Raw genomic sequence first — 15,675 nt, forward strand, 5'->3', positions numbered from 1 at the left:
CTGGGGAGTCTTGGTGGCCCATCAGGAAAGACGCCTGGCCTGCCCGATGAGAAGGGACCCAGCGACGGCACTCGGACAACTTTCCCGGCAGCAGGAGTCTTGAACCAAGTGTCCCCAGCACTTGGGGGTGGGCGGGGCAGGCCGGGGAGTCCCCCTTTCAGGGGCACTCCCACTGCCCAAACCCCCAGGGCTGCCGGCCCGTCTGTCCCTTCCAGACTGGCTCTTCAGGGCCTCCTCTGGTCAGCAACTCCCCAGAGCCTTCCGGTGGGTGCCCCCTCCCTCCGGGTCAGCCAGCGGTGGGTTCTGTGCCCGCGGCCACAGAGCCTGACGTGGTGCCCCTCCCGAGTCCTCACTGACCGGTCCCAGGGCACCTGCGTCCGTGCACTGAAGACCCCAGGGAGCAGGGCTCCGTCCGTCTGCTCAGATGACCGTGTGAATCCGTTCAAATAATCAAGTGAAGCTGTTGAGAACGTTGCCTAATTCTCAGCGGCTCCCTTCCTGCCCGTCAGGTCAGCGTTATTTGACGATGGAATTCTGCACGAAGCAGAAGATTCTAACCCTATCAGAAGAGAGCTTTAAATCTGGGCTCCACTGTATTTAAAGGCAAAGGGCTGAGCTTTCGGCCGGGAGCTCAAGCAGCGCACGATTGAGTAATCAAAGTGCAACCGTGGGGGGTAGGGGGGTAATGTAACATTTTTCAAAGCTCTTTTGTGATCCTTACGCTTTACAGTGAAGAAACAGAAAGCCCGGCTGAGGCGCCATGGAAGGCCCGGTGCTCCACCCCCTCCCGCCCCCCCCCCCCCAGGTGCAGACTCACCTCTGCCGGCGACCAGCGCCTCCCGGAAGGCCCCCTTCAGAGGGCTGTGCCCGTGCAACAGTCTGTGGCTGGGAGTGACCGCAACATGGGACGCGCCGTACACAGCCTCGGGGGTGGCCGTGTAGGCGGTCAGCTTTTCTCCTGTGGCTTGCCCGTCAACCTGGCGGGGGGCGGGGGGGGAACACAGTGTTTCACCTCCAGTTGTCCCTCTGAGCGGCTGTGCCCCCAGCTCGGTCCCCGTGTCCCTCCCTTCCTCAGTGGCCAACAGTGGGCCCAGCTTCTGGCCGCAGCCCCAGGGGTGCGGGGCCCGAGGTGGACCCTGGCAGGGGGCAGAGGAGGACGGGAGAGAAGAGGGTCGAGGCTCCCCCTCCAGAGGCCCTGCCGAGTGCCCACTGCCAGGCCCCGGACCACGGGGGGTCACGCCATGCTCAGAGGGAGGCCACCCGTTTCCCCAGCTCCTTCGTTCACGCATCAGAAATAACCATCCATGTGACAGTCCTCGCCCTGAGAAAGGAGCTACGCTCTCCTGCAGGACTCGAGGTCTGGTAAGAACTGAGGCACCTGCCTTTCCCACCGGAAACAGTCTCTGGGGTCGACCCTATTGGGAGAGGAGAGAAAGGACAGCCTGGGCTTCACCACTGAGTGTTCCCGGGGCTGGTCAGGTGCCTTGCAAGGAGGAGGCTCATTGGGCGCCGACTGGAGGCCGATGATGCGACAGGGAGGACACCGAGCCCCTCCCTCCACACGCCCCTCCGGACGGTGTGAGTCCCACTGGCGTGTGAGGCGCTCAGGTCCCGGAACCCAAAGTCCCCCCTGTGGTCTGCGTCCCCATGCGGTGGCACCTACAGATCAGGCCTGGCTGGGGCCACAGAGGCACAGCCACCTGGCCCTGCACCTGCTGGGCTGTGCCCCCTCCCGAGATGGCTCATTTTTGGGGGGGATCTGGGACAGAGATGGAGACCTTCCCGTACTGAACTGCTGGGAGGGGAGAGAAGGACGGAGACATGCTACGTACGGCAGCCGAGGGGCTGCGGGACCCACCCCTCCCCCGGCTGAGAAGCAAGCAGAGGCCTGCGACGTGGGACCAGACCCTGGCCGACACCCAGCACCCCGAGAAGGCGGCCCCGAGAGCCTGGCCGAAAGGCGAGCTGCCCATCTCACCCGCGTCTCGGAGAAGCGGTGAGAGGGAGGGAGAGCTCACTTCAGGGCCTGTTCTCAAGGCTTTTCCGGGTACACACTCCCTGAAGGGGGCCCCCGTGTGGGCAGCTGCATGAGCTGGGTCACCTGGCTGACGAGGTGGCACAGGAGTCGTGAGCTCAGTGGCCAGCAGCAGGGGCTCAGCCGACACCGGGGACGGCTGTCGGCACGACAGAGCCGAGAAAGGTAGGTCAACCCTCTCCCTTGGTGGCCCCCCCCCACCCCCCGCTGTAACTGGGGCCACAGGGAGGGGGAGGGTTCGGGGCTGAGTGAACAGGGAGCTCAAGTCTTGACTGGAGGGGGAGGGACGAGAAGGGAAGAAAGAACACCCAGGGGAGAAACAGCAGCAGGACCACCTTCTGGTTGGCGCAAAGAGGTGAGTTTGGGGGCCCTCCAGAGCAGGCGGGCCCTCCGCGGGGACCTGCAGCAGGGCTCGTGTGGTGGGGCCCCTCCTGCGGCCTGGACAGCCGTGCGCCTGTCCAGTCCCTGCATTCCAGGTGGCCTCAGCCCCCGGCTGCAGGACACGACCCCCTCTGAGGATCGGAGAGCGCTGAGGACTCGCTGCTCTGGAAAACGGCCACACAGACATCCTGCCCGTAGCTTTGGGGAGTTCATGGACCCCCACGAGGCCATCTATAGCCGTACAGTCATGTACGGGAGCCAGAGCAACGTGTGGCCACAGGCACTTGAACTTACGTGCCGTTAGGTGTGAGACAGAGCAGATTTTGAAGGCCCCGGACTAAAATAAGAGGGTTAATGCTCTCCTTCGTGATTTTTTTTTTTTTTACTGAACACATCTTGAAACAATAACATTTTGAATATAATGGGTTGAATGAAATATTAAAATCAACGCCGCCTGTTTCTTTGGACTTCTCAGGTTGTAGCTACTGGACAATCTGAAACTCCGCAGGGGACTTGCCCCCTTCCCACCGGACGGCGCTGCCGCATAGCCCACGGTGCCGGGCGCGGCCATGAGCCACAGCATGGCCGAGGGGCCCTGCGAGCACTCACTGTGGGCAGGGCCACTCACTGCTCGGTCACCTTTAGCTCGAAGTCCAGATGGCAGCCCACGCAGTCCCCGATCCAGTGGGCCTGCATGCCTTTGATGCCATACCACTCCGGAAGGTCCGCCAGCCCGTCCCGCATGGCCTGCAGGAACGAGAGAGAACAAAGCGGGCAAATGACCAGGGGCTCGCTGAGGGAGGACACGGCGGGAGGTGCCGGGTTAGGCCTCTCCCGTTCACCGCCGACCAGAGGGGCCCAGCAAAGGTGAGAGGCACCTGGGCTCAGTGTGACTTGATTTCGGGAGATGGGTTTGACCGATTTCTCTATTCGGAGTGGGTCACGGTTTCCCGGAAGGAGGAACAGGAGCAAGGAAAGACCACAATTCATGTCTTTGGTGAACATGGTGAGTGCGTCCTCTCCCACAGGCCGGGAACTAAATAAACAAAAGAAGTTCAAGCTTATGAATTCCGAAACTCTACAATAAGCCATTCGTGGTTAAGGGTGCTCTACAGCTCAGCTGTGTCATATATAAAACACATTACAGCTTTGCCTTTGAAAAGCAAACAATGATGGAAGGGAAACCACCACACTGAGTTATATGAACACTTGCTATTAGAAATGCATATGTATTTTGTTGTTATTTGTCTACTTCTAATCCTAAATTAAATCCTAAATAAAGTGGAGGCTTGTTGCAATACCTCACTCCCTGTGGCCTCAAGCACAGGCCAGCCCTCGTCATTTGATGAGGAGACACATTCCTCCAGCAGGCAGATTTAAAAGCAAATCATGTATTTGTAATGTGAAGAGTCCAATTTAAAACTCCTAATTGGATTATGATGAATGCGGCGACAGAATGATGCGGTCTTCGCCTGGCGCTCTAACTCATGAAGTGCTCTCACCCCTGTCTCTTTCCCCCCACCGTGCAGAGAGGCGGCTCGCTGTCAGCCCCGTCCCAGGCAAGGCTGCAGGAACCGACGCACCGCCCGCCTCCTGTCCCCGCGGCTGCAGGGACGCTTGCGCGGTCCTGTGACGAATGGCACAGGACACTTTCTGTGCCTGCCACCTGGCTCCCAACCTATTCTCATCAGGACCGTCTGAAGGCTTCAAGACCCGGAAATTTCTCTGGAGGCAGAGATTGTGGGTGACGAGCGCCATCAAGCTGCCCAGCACTGAGTCCCCTCCACACCGGACCCCACGAGGACTAGGCACTCGGGGCACACACAAAGCAGGACACGCCACAGCCCCCCACGTGAAGTTCAAGTGCACTGGCCCCCCTTACCCACGGGGGTAGGTTCCAAGACTGCCGGTGGGTACCTCAAACCATGGTGGCACGGAGCCCTGTATCTGCTACGCTTTTCCCTACGGAGGTTAGTTTACAAATCAGGCACAGCAAGAGACGAACAACAACCACTAGTAACAATATACCGCGATAAAAGTTGTGTGAACGTGGGCTCTCTGACCACTGAGACAGACGCCAAGTGGGCCGGATGGCGGGCGGGCAGCGCCTGCTGTGCTGGACAAAAGGCCGACTTACATCCCGGGCCAGACGGGGCGGGACCGAGCAAGGTTCCCCTGCAAGACTCAGAACAGCAGGCCATCGAGAACTCACGAACCGCTTATTTCTGGAATCTTCCATTTAACGTTTTTCAACCACCTTCGACCACAAGTACAAACCATGAAAAGTGAAACTGGATGGTGTTGCGGGTAGGGGGGACCGCTGGGACCCACCAAGGACACCTATTGTTACTGGCCGGGTAACTGGTCGAAACTCAATGCCTAACGCCATCTGCACTGAAGAAAGACGGGACCCGGGGGGTGGTGCAGGCGAGGCGAGGGGAGAGGAAAGTCAGAGGGGTGGGGACAAAGGGGCAGAGCAAAGAGCAGGAGAGCCGGGTGAGAGCCGGGCGAGGGGGCCACGGCAGGGGACCGGAGGTCACGAGGGCTGAGCGGGTAAGGAGCAAAAGCCCCAAAGACAGAAATGAAAGGAAGGAAGGGAAAAGGAGGAGAACTGGACAACAGAAGCAAGGCAGGGCACGGAGGAAGGGTGCGGGTGAGGGAATGAAGACCCAGGGAGGAGGCAAGTCTACCGTGGGCAGTGTTCCAGCGGCCAGAGGGTCCGCCCACAGGCGGGCGGGGGAACAGCAGCTGCGCTGAAATGCACTGGGCAGCCTGGCCCAGAGCAGGGTGAGCCTCCCTGCTGCCCCGGCCATCAGCCTCGAGTGGCAGGCAAAGGGAAGAGGGAGCAGGCTACACCGACGGACGCTAAAATAGGAACCAGACGCCTGTGCACAAACCGGGGAAAGGGCAGTGGAGGAGGTCAGGAGGTCAGGCTGTCCCTTTAACACAACATCATGCCAAGGCTTAACGAAGGGAGGTCCCCCTCCTTTCTGCTGCCAGGGAACCCCAATATGGAACATGTGGTGCCATCCCCAAGGCGGAGACCCAGCCACCCAGCTGGCGACAGTGCATCAGTTTTAACACTCACTAGTCCGGTGTGGCCCGCACTCACCCACTCCACGACAACAGAACCGTGTCCTACCAGCACGGCCTGCCCAGTCTCCCAGGGTGGGGTCAAGGGCATCTGGAGTTGCTATTTTAAGGAGAACAAAGAACAGACCGACATGTGCTCATGTCACAATGTTCCGGCTTCCTGTGACTGGGAGGAGGCTTTCCCCGGGAAACATTAAGTCCGTCGTGGTCATAAATACCGTTGTCCAGAAGGACCATTATGTCCCTCTATTTGTCTGAGTGGAAAGGGACGTCTGAGAAGGAGGCGGAGGGCCTGCGTCAGGCTCCTGACTGTTTGTCATGGTTCCACTACAGAGCCCGGCTTTCGGTTTCTCAAAAACGCCCCACCTGCCCCACGGCTTCGGCGCACGCTGTGTTCCCACCAGGGGGCGCCACTTCCGCGCCCTCTGGGGCGGCGGCAGCGGAGTGAGACGCACCCAGGCCGCCCCGTCTACAGGGGGCGCCCTTCCTGCTCCCGGCGCCTCTCCCCGTCTCCGGGGTCCAGCTCCTGTCTGCTGGCCCATGTGCTGGCGGTCCATGCCCCCGGGGGCCGGAACCGTGTTCCCCAATGTATACGCAGTATCTACAGTTCCTGGTCCATGACAGGCACGTGGAATACGTGAAAAAAAAAATGAGCGAACAAGACACGGGCCTCCTCCCGAGGCAGCGTGGACACCAGCCCTTCCCCCTCTCCGCCCCTCCCGATGATGAAGAGGAAGCCAGCCTCCTATCACCGGCCATCGCCAAGGCCCTGGCTTCCGCAGACCCGTCCCGGCGGTCACGCTGCCGGTGGGGGCAGGCGGCCTCGTCCTCCCCGGGCACAGGCAGCAGGAGCCTGGCCCTTCGGCGGGCCCCCTGCTGGCCTTGCGGCTTCACTGGCTCCCCTGCCCTTCCGTCTCAGGGGCCTCGAAGGGCCTCTTGACTGCAGGTGTGCAGTTTCACTTTAAGAGAAAGTTACAAAAGCCCCCTCCGCCACCCCCCAAACTAGATGATCTAAGGTTTATTGGGGAGTGTTTAAAAATTACTCACAGTGGCGGCTTTAAGGCAGTCTTGATTCACACCAAAAAAAAGTTAAATTATATTCCATTATGTAGTATCTATTTAGTTGGATGTGAATTCTTTGGAAACTGACCGCATATATAAAGGGTACGTACTCACACTCAGCTGACTCGGATATTTACTTGACTGAAAAAAGCACAGTGCAATGTACAGATGGTGTACTATAAAACTGTACGCTTGAAACCTATTTCGCTCACCAATGTCTCCTCAATACATTTAATAAAAAAAAAATTTTTAAGCCTGTTCTAACTTTCAGATAAATGGTTTCTCCAGGTCTTCCCTTCCAGACGGACACAAGCTGAGCGGGAACCTGCAGACCCACACACGCGTGTGACAGCCTGGGAACCAGGCGGGCGCCCTCTGGGGCACGCCCACGCCTTTCTCCTCCATTTCTTTCTCCCCTGTGTTTTTTTTTTTTTTACTCCCTAAGCTCTAAGGGGCCCCACGAGACGTGCAGCCAGGGCAGCAGTGGGCAGCAGCAGCTCATCCAGGCTCACCCCTGGAACCTGTCCCCAAGGCCCCCTTTTCTCTGAGCTAAAGTGGCCCCACCTGGGCTCTCCTGTTGCTGCTTCCATCCTAAGCCCTTCCTTGCTTCACATCCTGGCTTTGATAAACGTACTCTCAAAATAAATAAATAAAAGAACGTTCAAAACCACTAGAAACACGAAGCAGTTTCTGTTCCTGCCAGCACAGACCCGAGAAGGCGAGCGATCACCCCGGCATCCCTTCACCGACGAGGACACCAGTCCCCAGAGGGTCGGCCGTCTGCGCAGGAGCACTCAGCCACCTGCAGCCACGGCCAGCACACCTGAGGCCTCTGAGTTCATCACTCAGCCCTCGCCGAGCCACCCTGCCCTTCCTCATCACTCTTCTCCCCATAGCACGGTGAGCGGCCGTTGTCAAGGCTGCCCGGCACCTGAGGTCCCTTCTTCCTGGGGCGGCGGGGGCAGGGGGGCTGCAAGGTGGGTGAGCAGCAGCGCCCCACCACCGACGGCGGAAGCTTAAAAGGGGCTACTGTCCCCACCCCACTCTCCTTCCCCGTCGAAGCCGAACAGTGTAGCTAGCTGACCGTGGGCTTGGTAAATCCCGAGACACCGTGGGGTGACCCAGAAGCCCAGAGCTGCCCAGGTGAAATGTCACGTCAGCGGTGAGAGGCAGCAACGGCCCGGCCAGGCCACGCCTGAGACCAGACCCGAGCGGCACATGCCCTGCCCTCCTGGCTCCTACCCAGCTGGGGGCAACCCGAGTGGTCCCCTTCCGGTCAACTCCTTCTGCCTTAAGGGAGGCAGAGCAACTTCAGGTGGTTCGCAAACATGCCTCCTAACTACTACCCACGAATTCAAGAAGTCGGTATCCTGGTGTGTGTCTCTTATTAGCTGAAACAACACTGTTTTGATGCCATTGTAACAAGAGTGTAGAATCTTAACTATACTGATTATATAGTAATATAATGATGATACAGCCTGTAACCGAATCATTAATCTTCTAATAAAACTGTGCATTCTAGAAAGCCTTTCGATTTACGGAGCAGTGGAGGGCACGGGCATGTCACTAGCGCACTACAAACTCTGTGTGACCCATGACCTTTCCTCCCCATGATCAGCGAACTGCGTTTAACTCCCCGGCAGACCCACCTGCGTCTCTCCATCAGGGAAAACCCGTGTCACATGGTGTGAAGATCAGCCCCATCGCCTGATGGATCCTCTCCCGCCACAGAAAATGCTGCGGAGCAGGGTCCCATGCTGACTGTGCCTCGCCCCCCACCCCCATCACGGACCCATAGTGGGCAAGCCCTCTGAATGAGGTTTGCTCTAGATGCATCGTTAAGGCTGGAATACTTCCTGGGGAGCTGCTTTGCTTAAAAGATTCAGACTCAGTGAGGACAAAAGATTCAAAGAGCTGGAAGTGTGAATATTTTGATATGCTCATGACCAAGGGGAGAAAAAAAACCTCCTGGTTAATACCTTACCAAATTGATGAATATTTTTAAACACCAAAAGCAATAAAAAAAATAAACCAAATGAAATCAGCCTTTTGAGAACCACCCAGCAAGCCCTTTCTCATCCCCGCTGAGAAATGGACGTCATTCCGGGCCGACTTTTGACGGACGCCTGCAGCAGCAGCAGCAGCAGCAGCAGCAGCTCCGGAAGGCCCCTCGCTCACCCCCTCGCTCACCCCAGGGCTGGCCCGGCTCCACCGGAGCAAGAGCGTGGTGAGCGCTTCCAGCCCCACCGCGGTTCAGTCTAGGGCTCCGTTTCTGTTTGTTTGTTTGTTTTAGGTTTTTGTTGAGAGTGCAGGCTTCCTCCCTTTTTTTTTTTTCTTTTGGTGTTACAATTACAGTGACAGTGCATGGTGCTCGCCTCATTTCACGTCCTTACATCAGGCAAACAATAGGCAACGTCGCCCCGCCCCACCCTCGCCAACCTCGATTTACGGAAATTGCACTGGTTCGCAGAACGCAGGAACCTGGGCAGGTGGAGCATTCTGAGACTCTTTTTTTTTAAGGGCTCTAAAACCCCTTTGCAAATAAAATCTGAGGGAACCTGATATGTAAGAGCTGGGAGCTGAGCGACTCTGGGAGATGCCCTGCTCCCTCCCCTGGCTCCTTTCTAGCAACTCCCAAGGCTCGGAAGCAACTTGGAAACCTCCCATTTGTTCAATTCCCCTCATTTAATAAGTGAAATAAATGGCTCACTCGGCCAGGTCAACAGCAGCCCCCACACCGAGCATCATCCAGACCTTCTGACTGTTCTGGGACCGCCGTGCTCGGTTTCCTGGCTGAAGGGAAAGGCGGGTAGCGGGTGGAGGGGGGCCAAGGGGGAAAAGTTGGGACAACTGTAACAGCACAATCAGTAAAATATACCTTTAAAAAAGATACATTTTAGAAGACCTTGGTTGAAAATCAGGCAAACTGAGAAGTCCAGACCTTTCAGAACAAGGGGATCCGTGAGCTCCCGAGGGGGCTGCCGCGGAGGCAGCCCCTGGGGAGCCGGACGCAGATGGGACAGGATGGGAGAGACGAGATTTAACGAGAAGATTTAATTACAACGGTCGCCCTTTAAGAAGCTTAACACGCAGCCTACTCTGAATCACTGTGATTTAATTAGCCATTATTTTTGAATTATAATTTGTATATTTTTCTTGAAAACTTTTTCTTGTTGCCAGCATTTCTTTATTCTTCTTTACAAAATCATTTCAGCGCAATCGCTCCAAAGACAGTGTACCCTTGTGTCCAAATAAAGGAAAATTGATTCTGAAGGCAGTGCAATGTTTAAAAATCTAGCTGTCCCTTCTGGAATGTTCCAGAGAAGTCAGCCTTCTCTCTCACCCTAGTCTCATCCTCCTCCATGAAGTTACGCATGAGGATTCACACGTTAAAAATCGCATCTGGCAGGACGTTCACCGCCCTCCGGTGCCCTCTGCTCCTCTCTGTCCTAAAACGTGTCGTGTGTCTAGCAAATCCACAGGCTGCGGCGCCTCGGTGCAAACCACCGATCTACAAACACAGTTGTGCCGTCCAAGAGAGCCGGTACCACCTGGCTGGCGTAGCTCAGTGGATTGAGCTCGGGCTGTGAACCAAAGTGTCTCAGGTTCGATTCCCAGTCAGGGCACATGCCTGGGTTGCAGGCCATGACCCCCAGCAACCGCACATTGATGTTTCTCTCTCTCTTTCTCCCTCCCTTCCCTCTCTAAAAATAAATAAATAAATACATCTTAAAAAACAAACAAACAAACAAACAAAAAAGAGGGCCGGTGCCATGAACCCAGCTGGGAAACAGTTACTTGTGAGCCAGGCATCCTGCTAACGCGGTGTGACCAGTCACGGAGGCACCAGACATGAAAGGAGAAGGGGAGGCACCAGCCCCCACACAGGGCAGCTGGGTGCCTCAGAGCCACGCGCACCTGCTATTCAACTGCTTCCCGGTTGCCAGGAAGAAGGAGGTGCTTTTTGGGTGCAACCATCACAGCGGCCCCACGGGCTCGCGCTGGGGAGGGGATGAGGTGCAGGGGGCCTGGGAAGGGCAGTGGCAGCCCATCCGGCTCACCTCTTCCTCTCCACGCATCCGTGCGCTAATGATGGCCACGCTGTCAGTCTTTCCCTCTTTTCCAACCCAGGGGACCCACCTTTCAGCAGCAAAACTGTTCCAATCCCACTCACTTCCAAGAGATGGTGACCACCCTCCCAACGATGCAGACGACAGAGGCCAGGCAGCTCTGACTCCCAGAGGCGGCCCGAATCACCTCCCTGCCCCTGGGGCCCCGACGCAGAAGAGAGGGGGTAGCTGCACCCGACGGGAGCGGGAGGGAGAAGTGAAAGGGCCACAGCGCAGACATGGTACTGGGCCCAACATGCTGTGGCACCAGTAGCCTCTGCCTGGAAAGGCGGTCTTGCTCCGGGAAGGCTCCAAATGGACACAGCGGCCCCAGGGGGGGTTCCGCTCCGTCACCTCCAGGCTGGAAGCCTGCCTAGAAATCTGAAACTCTCAAGAGTATGAAACCATCCCTTTCCAAGACTCTGAGGTTGGAAGGTGCGTTCATCAATGCCAACGTAACCCTGCTAGGAGGCTGTGTGGTTTTATGGTGATCAAAATGACCAAAATCATCACGGGAAATGTGGGCAAGGCAATTATGCAAATCAAGTGTAGCACCCAGGGAGACCACCATTCATGTTTTGCTCTTTATCTTCTATCTTCCTTATTCTCATCTTCCACTGGTTCCAAGAGGCACGTTCTCTCACAAACTCTGAAACTGGGGCATGTCTCATAGTCAGCGATGTCTTTGACTGACAGCATTTCTCTTTCTCAGTGGAGTGTAACATTTAAAACCACAGGTGTGTTAGGTCCTGGCCAGGTAGCACCATTGGTTAGAGCATCGTCCCTACACACCAAGGTTCCAGGTTCGATCCTTGGGCAGGGCGCATACAACAACCAACCAATGAATGCATGTGTAAGCGGAACAAAGCGATGCCTCTCTCTCTCTCTCTTTCTAAAAAAAAAAAAAAAAAATCGATGAAAAAATTTTAAAAAAGAAAAAAAAGATGGTGTGCTAGAATTGATCGAATATAGTAGGACTGTGTGTACTTGTGAATATGTTTTTACATTGTTAAGATCATGCTGTTAATATATTCTTTTTTACTAGAATCGCATTTCACCAAGGTTCATAACTCATTACAGCCCTAGAAAGGATCACATCTCTATTGTAAGGTAACCTGACACTTCGAGTTAGCCACCTGGAACAGTGAGCAAAATACACAGGGCAATGGGAAGATACTGTGGACAACTGGCCCTTCCCGTTGGAGAGCACATTTTGAAAACAGAACACCGCGGCAGGGAGATGTATGTGTCTGCTCATGACAGTTCCCTGAACAGCAGCACAGCCGAGGACCGGCTCAGGCTCTGGCCGCCACACCCTGGCACCCAGGCTCCGAAGGCCCGAGCTAAGGGCGGGGCGTTGGAGGAGGGAATTAAGATGCCCAACAGGACCCAGCTCCAGCCCCGAAAGGCCGGCAAGCCAATCCCATCGGGGACAAACCAGAAGACCTCTCATCGCCGCACTTTCCGGCACCTGGCCATCTGTGCCCCCCTCCACCCCCATCCCCATCATGCTCCCTCGCTGCTAACGCGCTGCCCTCCTGCAACCCAGAGACTGTCTGCCTTCTGCACGAGATTCTCAGAAGTGCTCGGTTGCCTGGGAACCAGCACGGAGGGCAGGTGGGAAGAAGGCAGGTCTGGGACTGGCGGGGCTCCTCCAGTTGGGCCTGGCCTTCCTGGGCTTGGGGGGGCCCAGTTAGAAAATGAAGGGTGGGCCAGGTTACTCACGTGTTAAGGACCCCTCGGGCTGGCAACTGGCTGCCCCTCCCCGCCGTCCCAGGCAGCAGGAAGGGGACAGGATGCATGCTGCTTAAAATAAAGCAACGACTAATTTTTTAAAAAAAATACGTAAATCAGGCCATCATGCTGTATGCCTGAAACTGACACAGTGATATCTGTCAATGTTTCTCAGTAAAACTGGAAAAAATTTTAAAGGGGGAAGGGAATCAGAACAACTGTAATAGCATAATCAATAAAATATAATTAAAAAACACACAGGTAAATCAAGCCATCAGGCTGTATGCCCTAAAATAAAGCAACACCGTATCCCTTTACTTTGTTGTTAGACAGCAGACTGACTTTGTAACTTCAAGCAGAAATAAAGGCAGGGATTTAAATGCCTGAGGGACCCTGGGCTAATCGTGGGGAGTCCTGCTCACATTCCCCCCAGTTTCTTCTACTAGCTTTAAAATTCAAATGAGTGCCTACGCTAGAGGTTCACTGGGGACACTCCCTAGCGCCCCCTAGCACACCCAAGGACCCCACCTCCCCCAGCAAGGCGCTGACACCTGTTCTGCCGGTGGGGCCCAGGCACACAGACTGCACGCAGCCGTGAGCAGGCTCTGGCGTGTGCGTTCCGCAGGCGGGCAGGAGACCCTGCACTTGGGGAGAAGAAATCTAATCGTCGGTGTCACCTAGCAGCCCCAGAGGTTTCTAAATCCCAGAGCCCAGCCCAGCCCTGCACCGGCTCCGGGGAACTGTTCCGGGCAGAAGCTCCCTTTGTGGCCTGCTCAGGCGGAACAGCTGCTGGCTGGGGCCGGGGCTGGGGCTGGGGCTGCGGACGCCAGGCCCCTGAGCCCTCCCGGCAGCCTCCCGCTGGCCTGGGAAGTGCTGGGAACTGTCTCAAGTTGCCTACTTCCCTCTAGCCTCTGCCCCCTCCCACTCCCGTCCACTCCCACCCACACAACTTGAGGGGGTGGGCACAGCTCCCCCTGAGCCCCTCGGGTCACCCTGAGGAGGGCCGAGGGGTCAGGAGCAGATGGAAGGTGAACTGAGCTCAACCCTAGGCTAGGCGGAGGAAAGGCCCTGGAGAGGCAGGCTCCACAGGGAAGACGGTGGGTGAGATGTTATGTAAGAAGGGGCGGGATCGAGGGTTAATTAGCTTTGTGCCACGGGGAGTCAAAACCAGATTAATTGGCTTTGTGGGGACGGCAGCGGCCTGCTGTTTGTAGAAGAGACACGGGTTCCGGCAGGAAGCTCACTCCGAGGATGCGTCCGATGGTGATGGCGGGTCCGAGAGTGCCAGCCGGGGCCCAGGGCTGTGCGGGGTGGGGCTCTCTACCATGCAGTAGTTAATCAAACGTTTCTACCAGGGGGGAGGCAAAAGGCCACCCCCGGCCCAGAGGGACCGCAGGGGGACGTGGCGGGGATGAAGGCACTAACAGCTTTAAGGGGCTTTTAAGAGGACACCCTGGCGGCAGATTAAGCCGAGCAAGGCCTCCCTGGAACCTGGCCCTGGTGCTCGAGTCCACAGCTGTGGATCCCGGCAGCCCTGCAGACAAGCCCACAGCCTGCCGGGAAACCGTTCTCACCCACTCTGCTCTGCTCGGGTCTCAGAAACTCCGCCCCCTCAGCCAGCACCCCACCTGCTTGCACACACGTGCAGGCCCCGCTGTGCACTCAGAAGGCGGCTCGGGACCCAGGGGCTTCCTTGGAGACGAGGCAGGGTGGGGCTCAGTCGCCCCCCTCCCTGACCAACCGCTCTGCAGAGCTTTCCGGGCGGGGCAGGGGTGACTTGGTTGTGTTACAGGGGGGCCTTTCCGGGCACCACCTGAGAGCCAGCCTCTGTCCTGGGACCAAGGGGGTCTGAGACAGCCAGGACATAGGCCCGGATTCCAGGAGACAGCAGGGTGCTGGCACCAGCTACTCCGGGCCTCAGGGCTGGAAGGGGGCTGCCCAGGGTCCCGGTTCCGGAGCCCAGGGGACTCTCAGGGCCCGGGCACCGCTGTTTCTCCGTGGCTCCTGCCGCCCCAGCCTCCTCTGCGCCTCCCCGAAGAGCTGTCATGACCCTCACCTCCCTTCTTCCGCCCCCTCCAGCCCCGCATTTTCACTCTCTGCAGGCCCACACAAGCCCAAGGCACTCTCGTGAAGGCACCTCAAGTTCTCCTGCAAGGCCGAAGGTGAAATCAGGGAGGAAGGCACAGGGGCGGGGTGGGGGGAGGGCTGCAAAGAGGGGGTACTACTTCCCATCCCCCCCCCCAACTTCACAGTTGCCCGTCTGCTGCTCGCCAGCAGATTTCTACTGGGAAACACGTGTGAGGCACGGAGCTGCCGCCCGTCCGGACAGACGGAAACAGAACGCTCCCTCTCGGACACCGCGCTCCCTGTCTTCCACCTCGTCCTCCTCCTCGGCGATGCTGCCCGACCCCTGGGCAGACCTGGGCTCCTCCCGGTCACCTCCCACACACTCCGCCGCAGCGCGACGGTGACCCACTGGGCTGTGAACGCTCACGAATGCCACCGTCTCCCACATGAGCCTCCGAGCTCCATAGAAGCAGGGGCCTCAGGCCTCCTCCTCTGTGTCCTCAGCACCTAGCCCCGGGGTCTGGCCAGGCACTCGGGGACACGGGGTGCAGAGCGAGTGAACTCGGACGACCCGAGAAGAGCATCTCGACGGCCTGTGAACAGCTCAAGCGCCCGGATGTGAGTCCCAGGGCGTCACCTCTTTCCAGTGTGCACCTCAGGTTCCTCATCCGCAAAACGGGGAGCACAGGGGGGCCTGCCCTCCAAGGGCGAGTGTGAGGGTCAAGTGAGTGTGAAGGCCTGAGCGCTGCTCAGACCCGGGCAAGCAGGAAGGACGTGGAAGCAACCACAGGCTTCTCCAGGGGGTTCCTGGGAACGGGCGACGATAACCCACCAACGTGGGTTGGACGGAGCGCCCTCAGGGTGTAGTTACGTCCATCGTGACGCCGAGAGGGGCCCAGGAACAGCGCCCCAGCCGCCGGGGGCCACCGGAGGCGGCCGCAGAAATCAAAACCGGGGTCTGTTAGAAGAGTTCCAACGGGAAGCTGCCCCCGTCTGGCCTCCCCACTGCCTCCCTCCTGCTGCCAGGAGCCAGGCGCCGGCTCCTTCGGACTTGTGCTCGCTGCCCATGAGTCCCCCACCCCCTCCTCCCCTCCCAGGGCTGCCCACGAGGCTCCGCCCACACACCTCTGCCGAGACTAATTCACGCTCCTCAGACACAGCTCTGCAAGCCTCCTTGTTCCCAGAGCGCGTGGC

General features: G+C 57.6%; 1 protein-coding gene across 1 annotated transcript in view; it reads right to left on the reverse strand.

Annotated features, from left to right (window-relative positions):
• LARS2 (leucyl-tRNA synthetase 2, mitochondrial) overlaps positions 1-15,675 on the reverse strand; it is a 107,828-nt gene that overhangs the window by 41,312 nt on the left and 50,841 nt on the right. Inside the window, 2 exon segments of the mRNA XM_028518471.2 lie at positions 818-977; positions 3,056-3,163. Of these exon segments, the coding sequence (XP_028374272.1) occupies positions 818-977; positions 3,056-3,163 (268 nt within the window).

This window comes from Phyllostomus discolor, chromosome 7, assembly GCF_004126475.2.
Source record: "Phyllostomus discolor isolate MPI-MPIP mPhyDis1 chromosome 7, mPhyDis1.pri.v3, whole genome shotgun sequence".
NCBI classification, from domain to species: Eukaryota; Metazoa; Chordata; class Mammalia; order Chiroptera; family Phyllostomidae; genus Phyllostomus; species Phyllostomus discolor.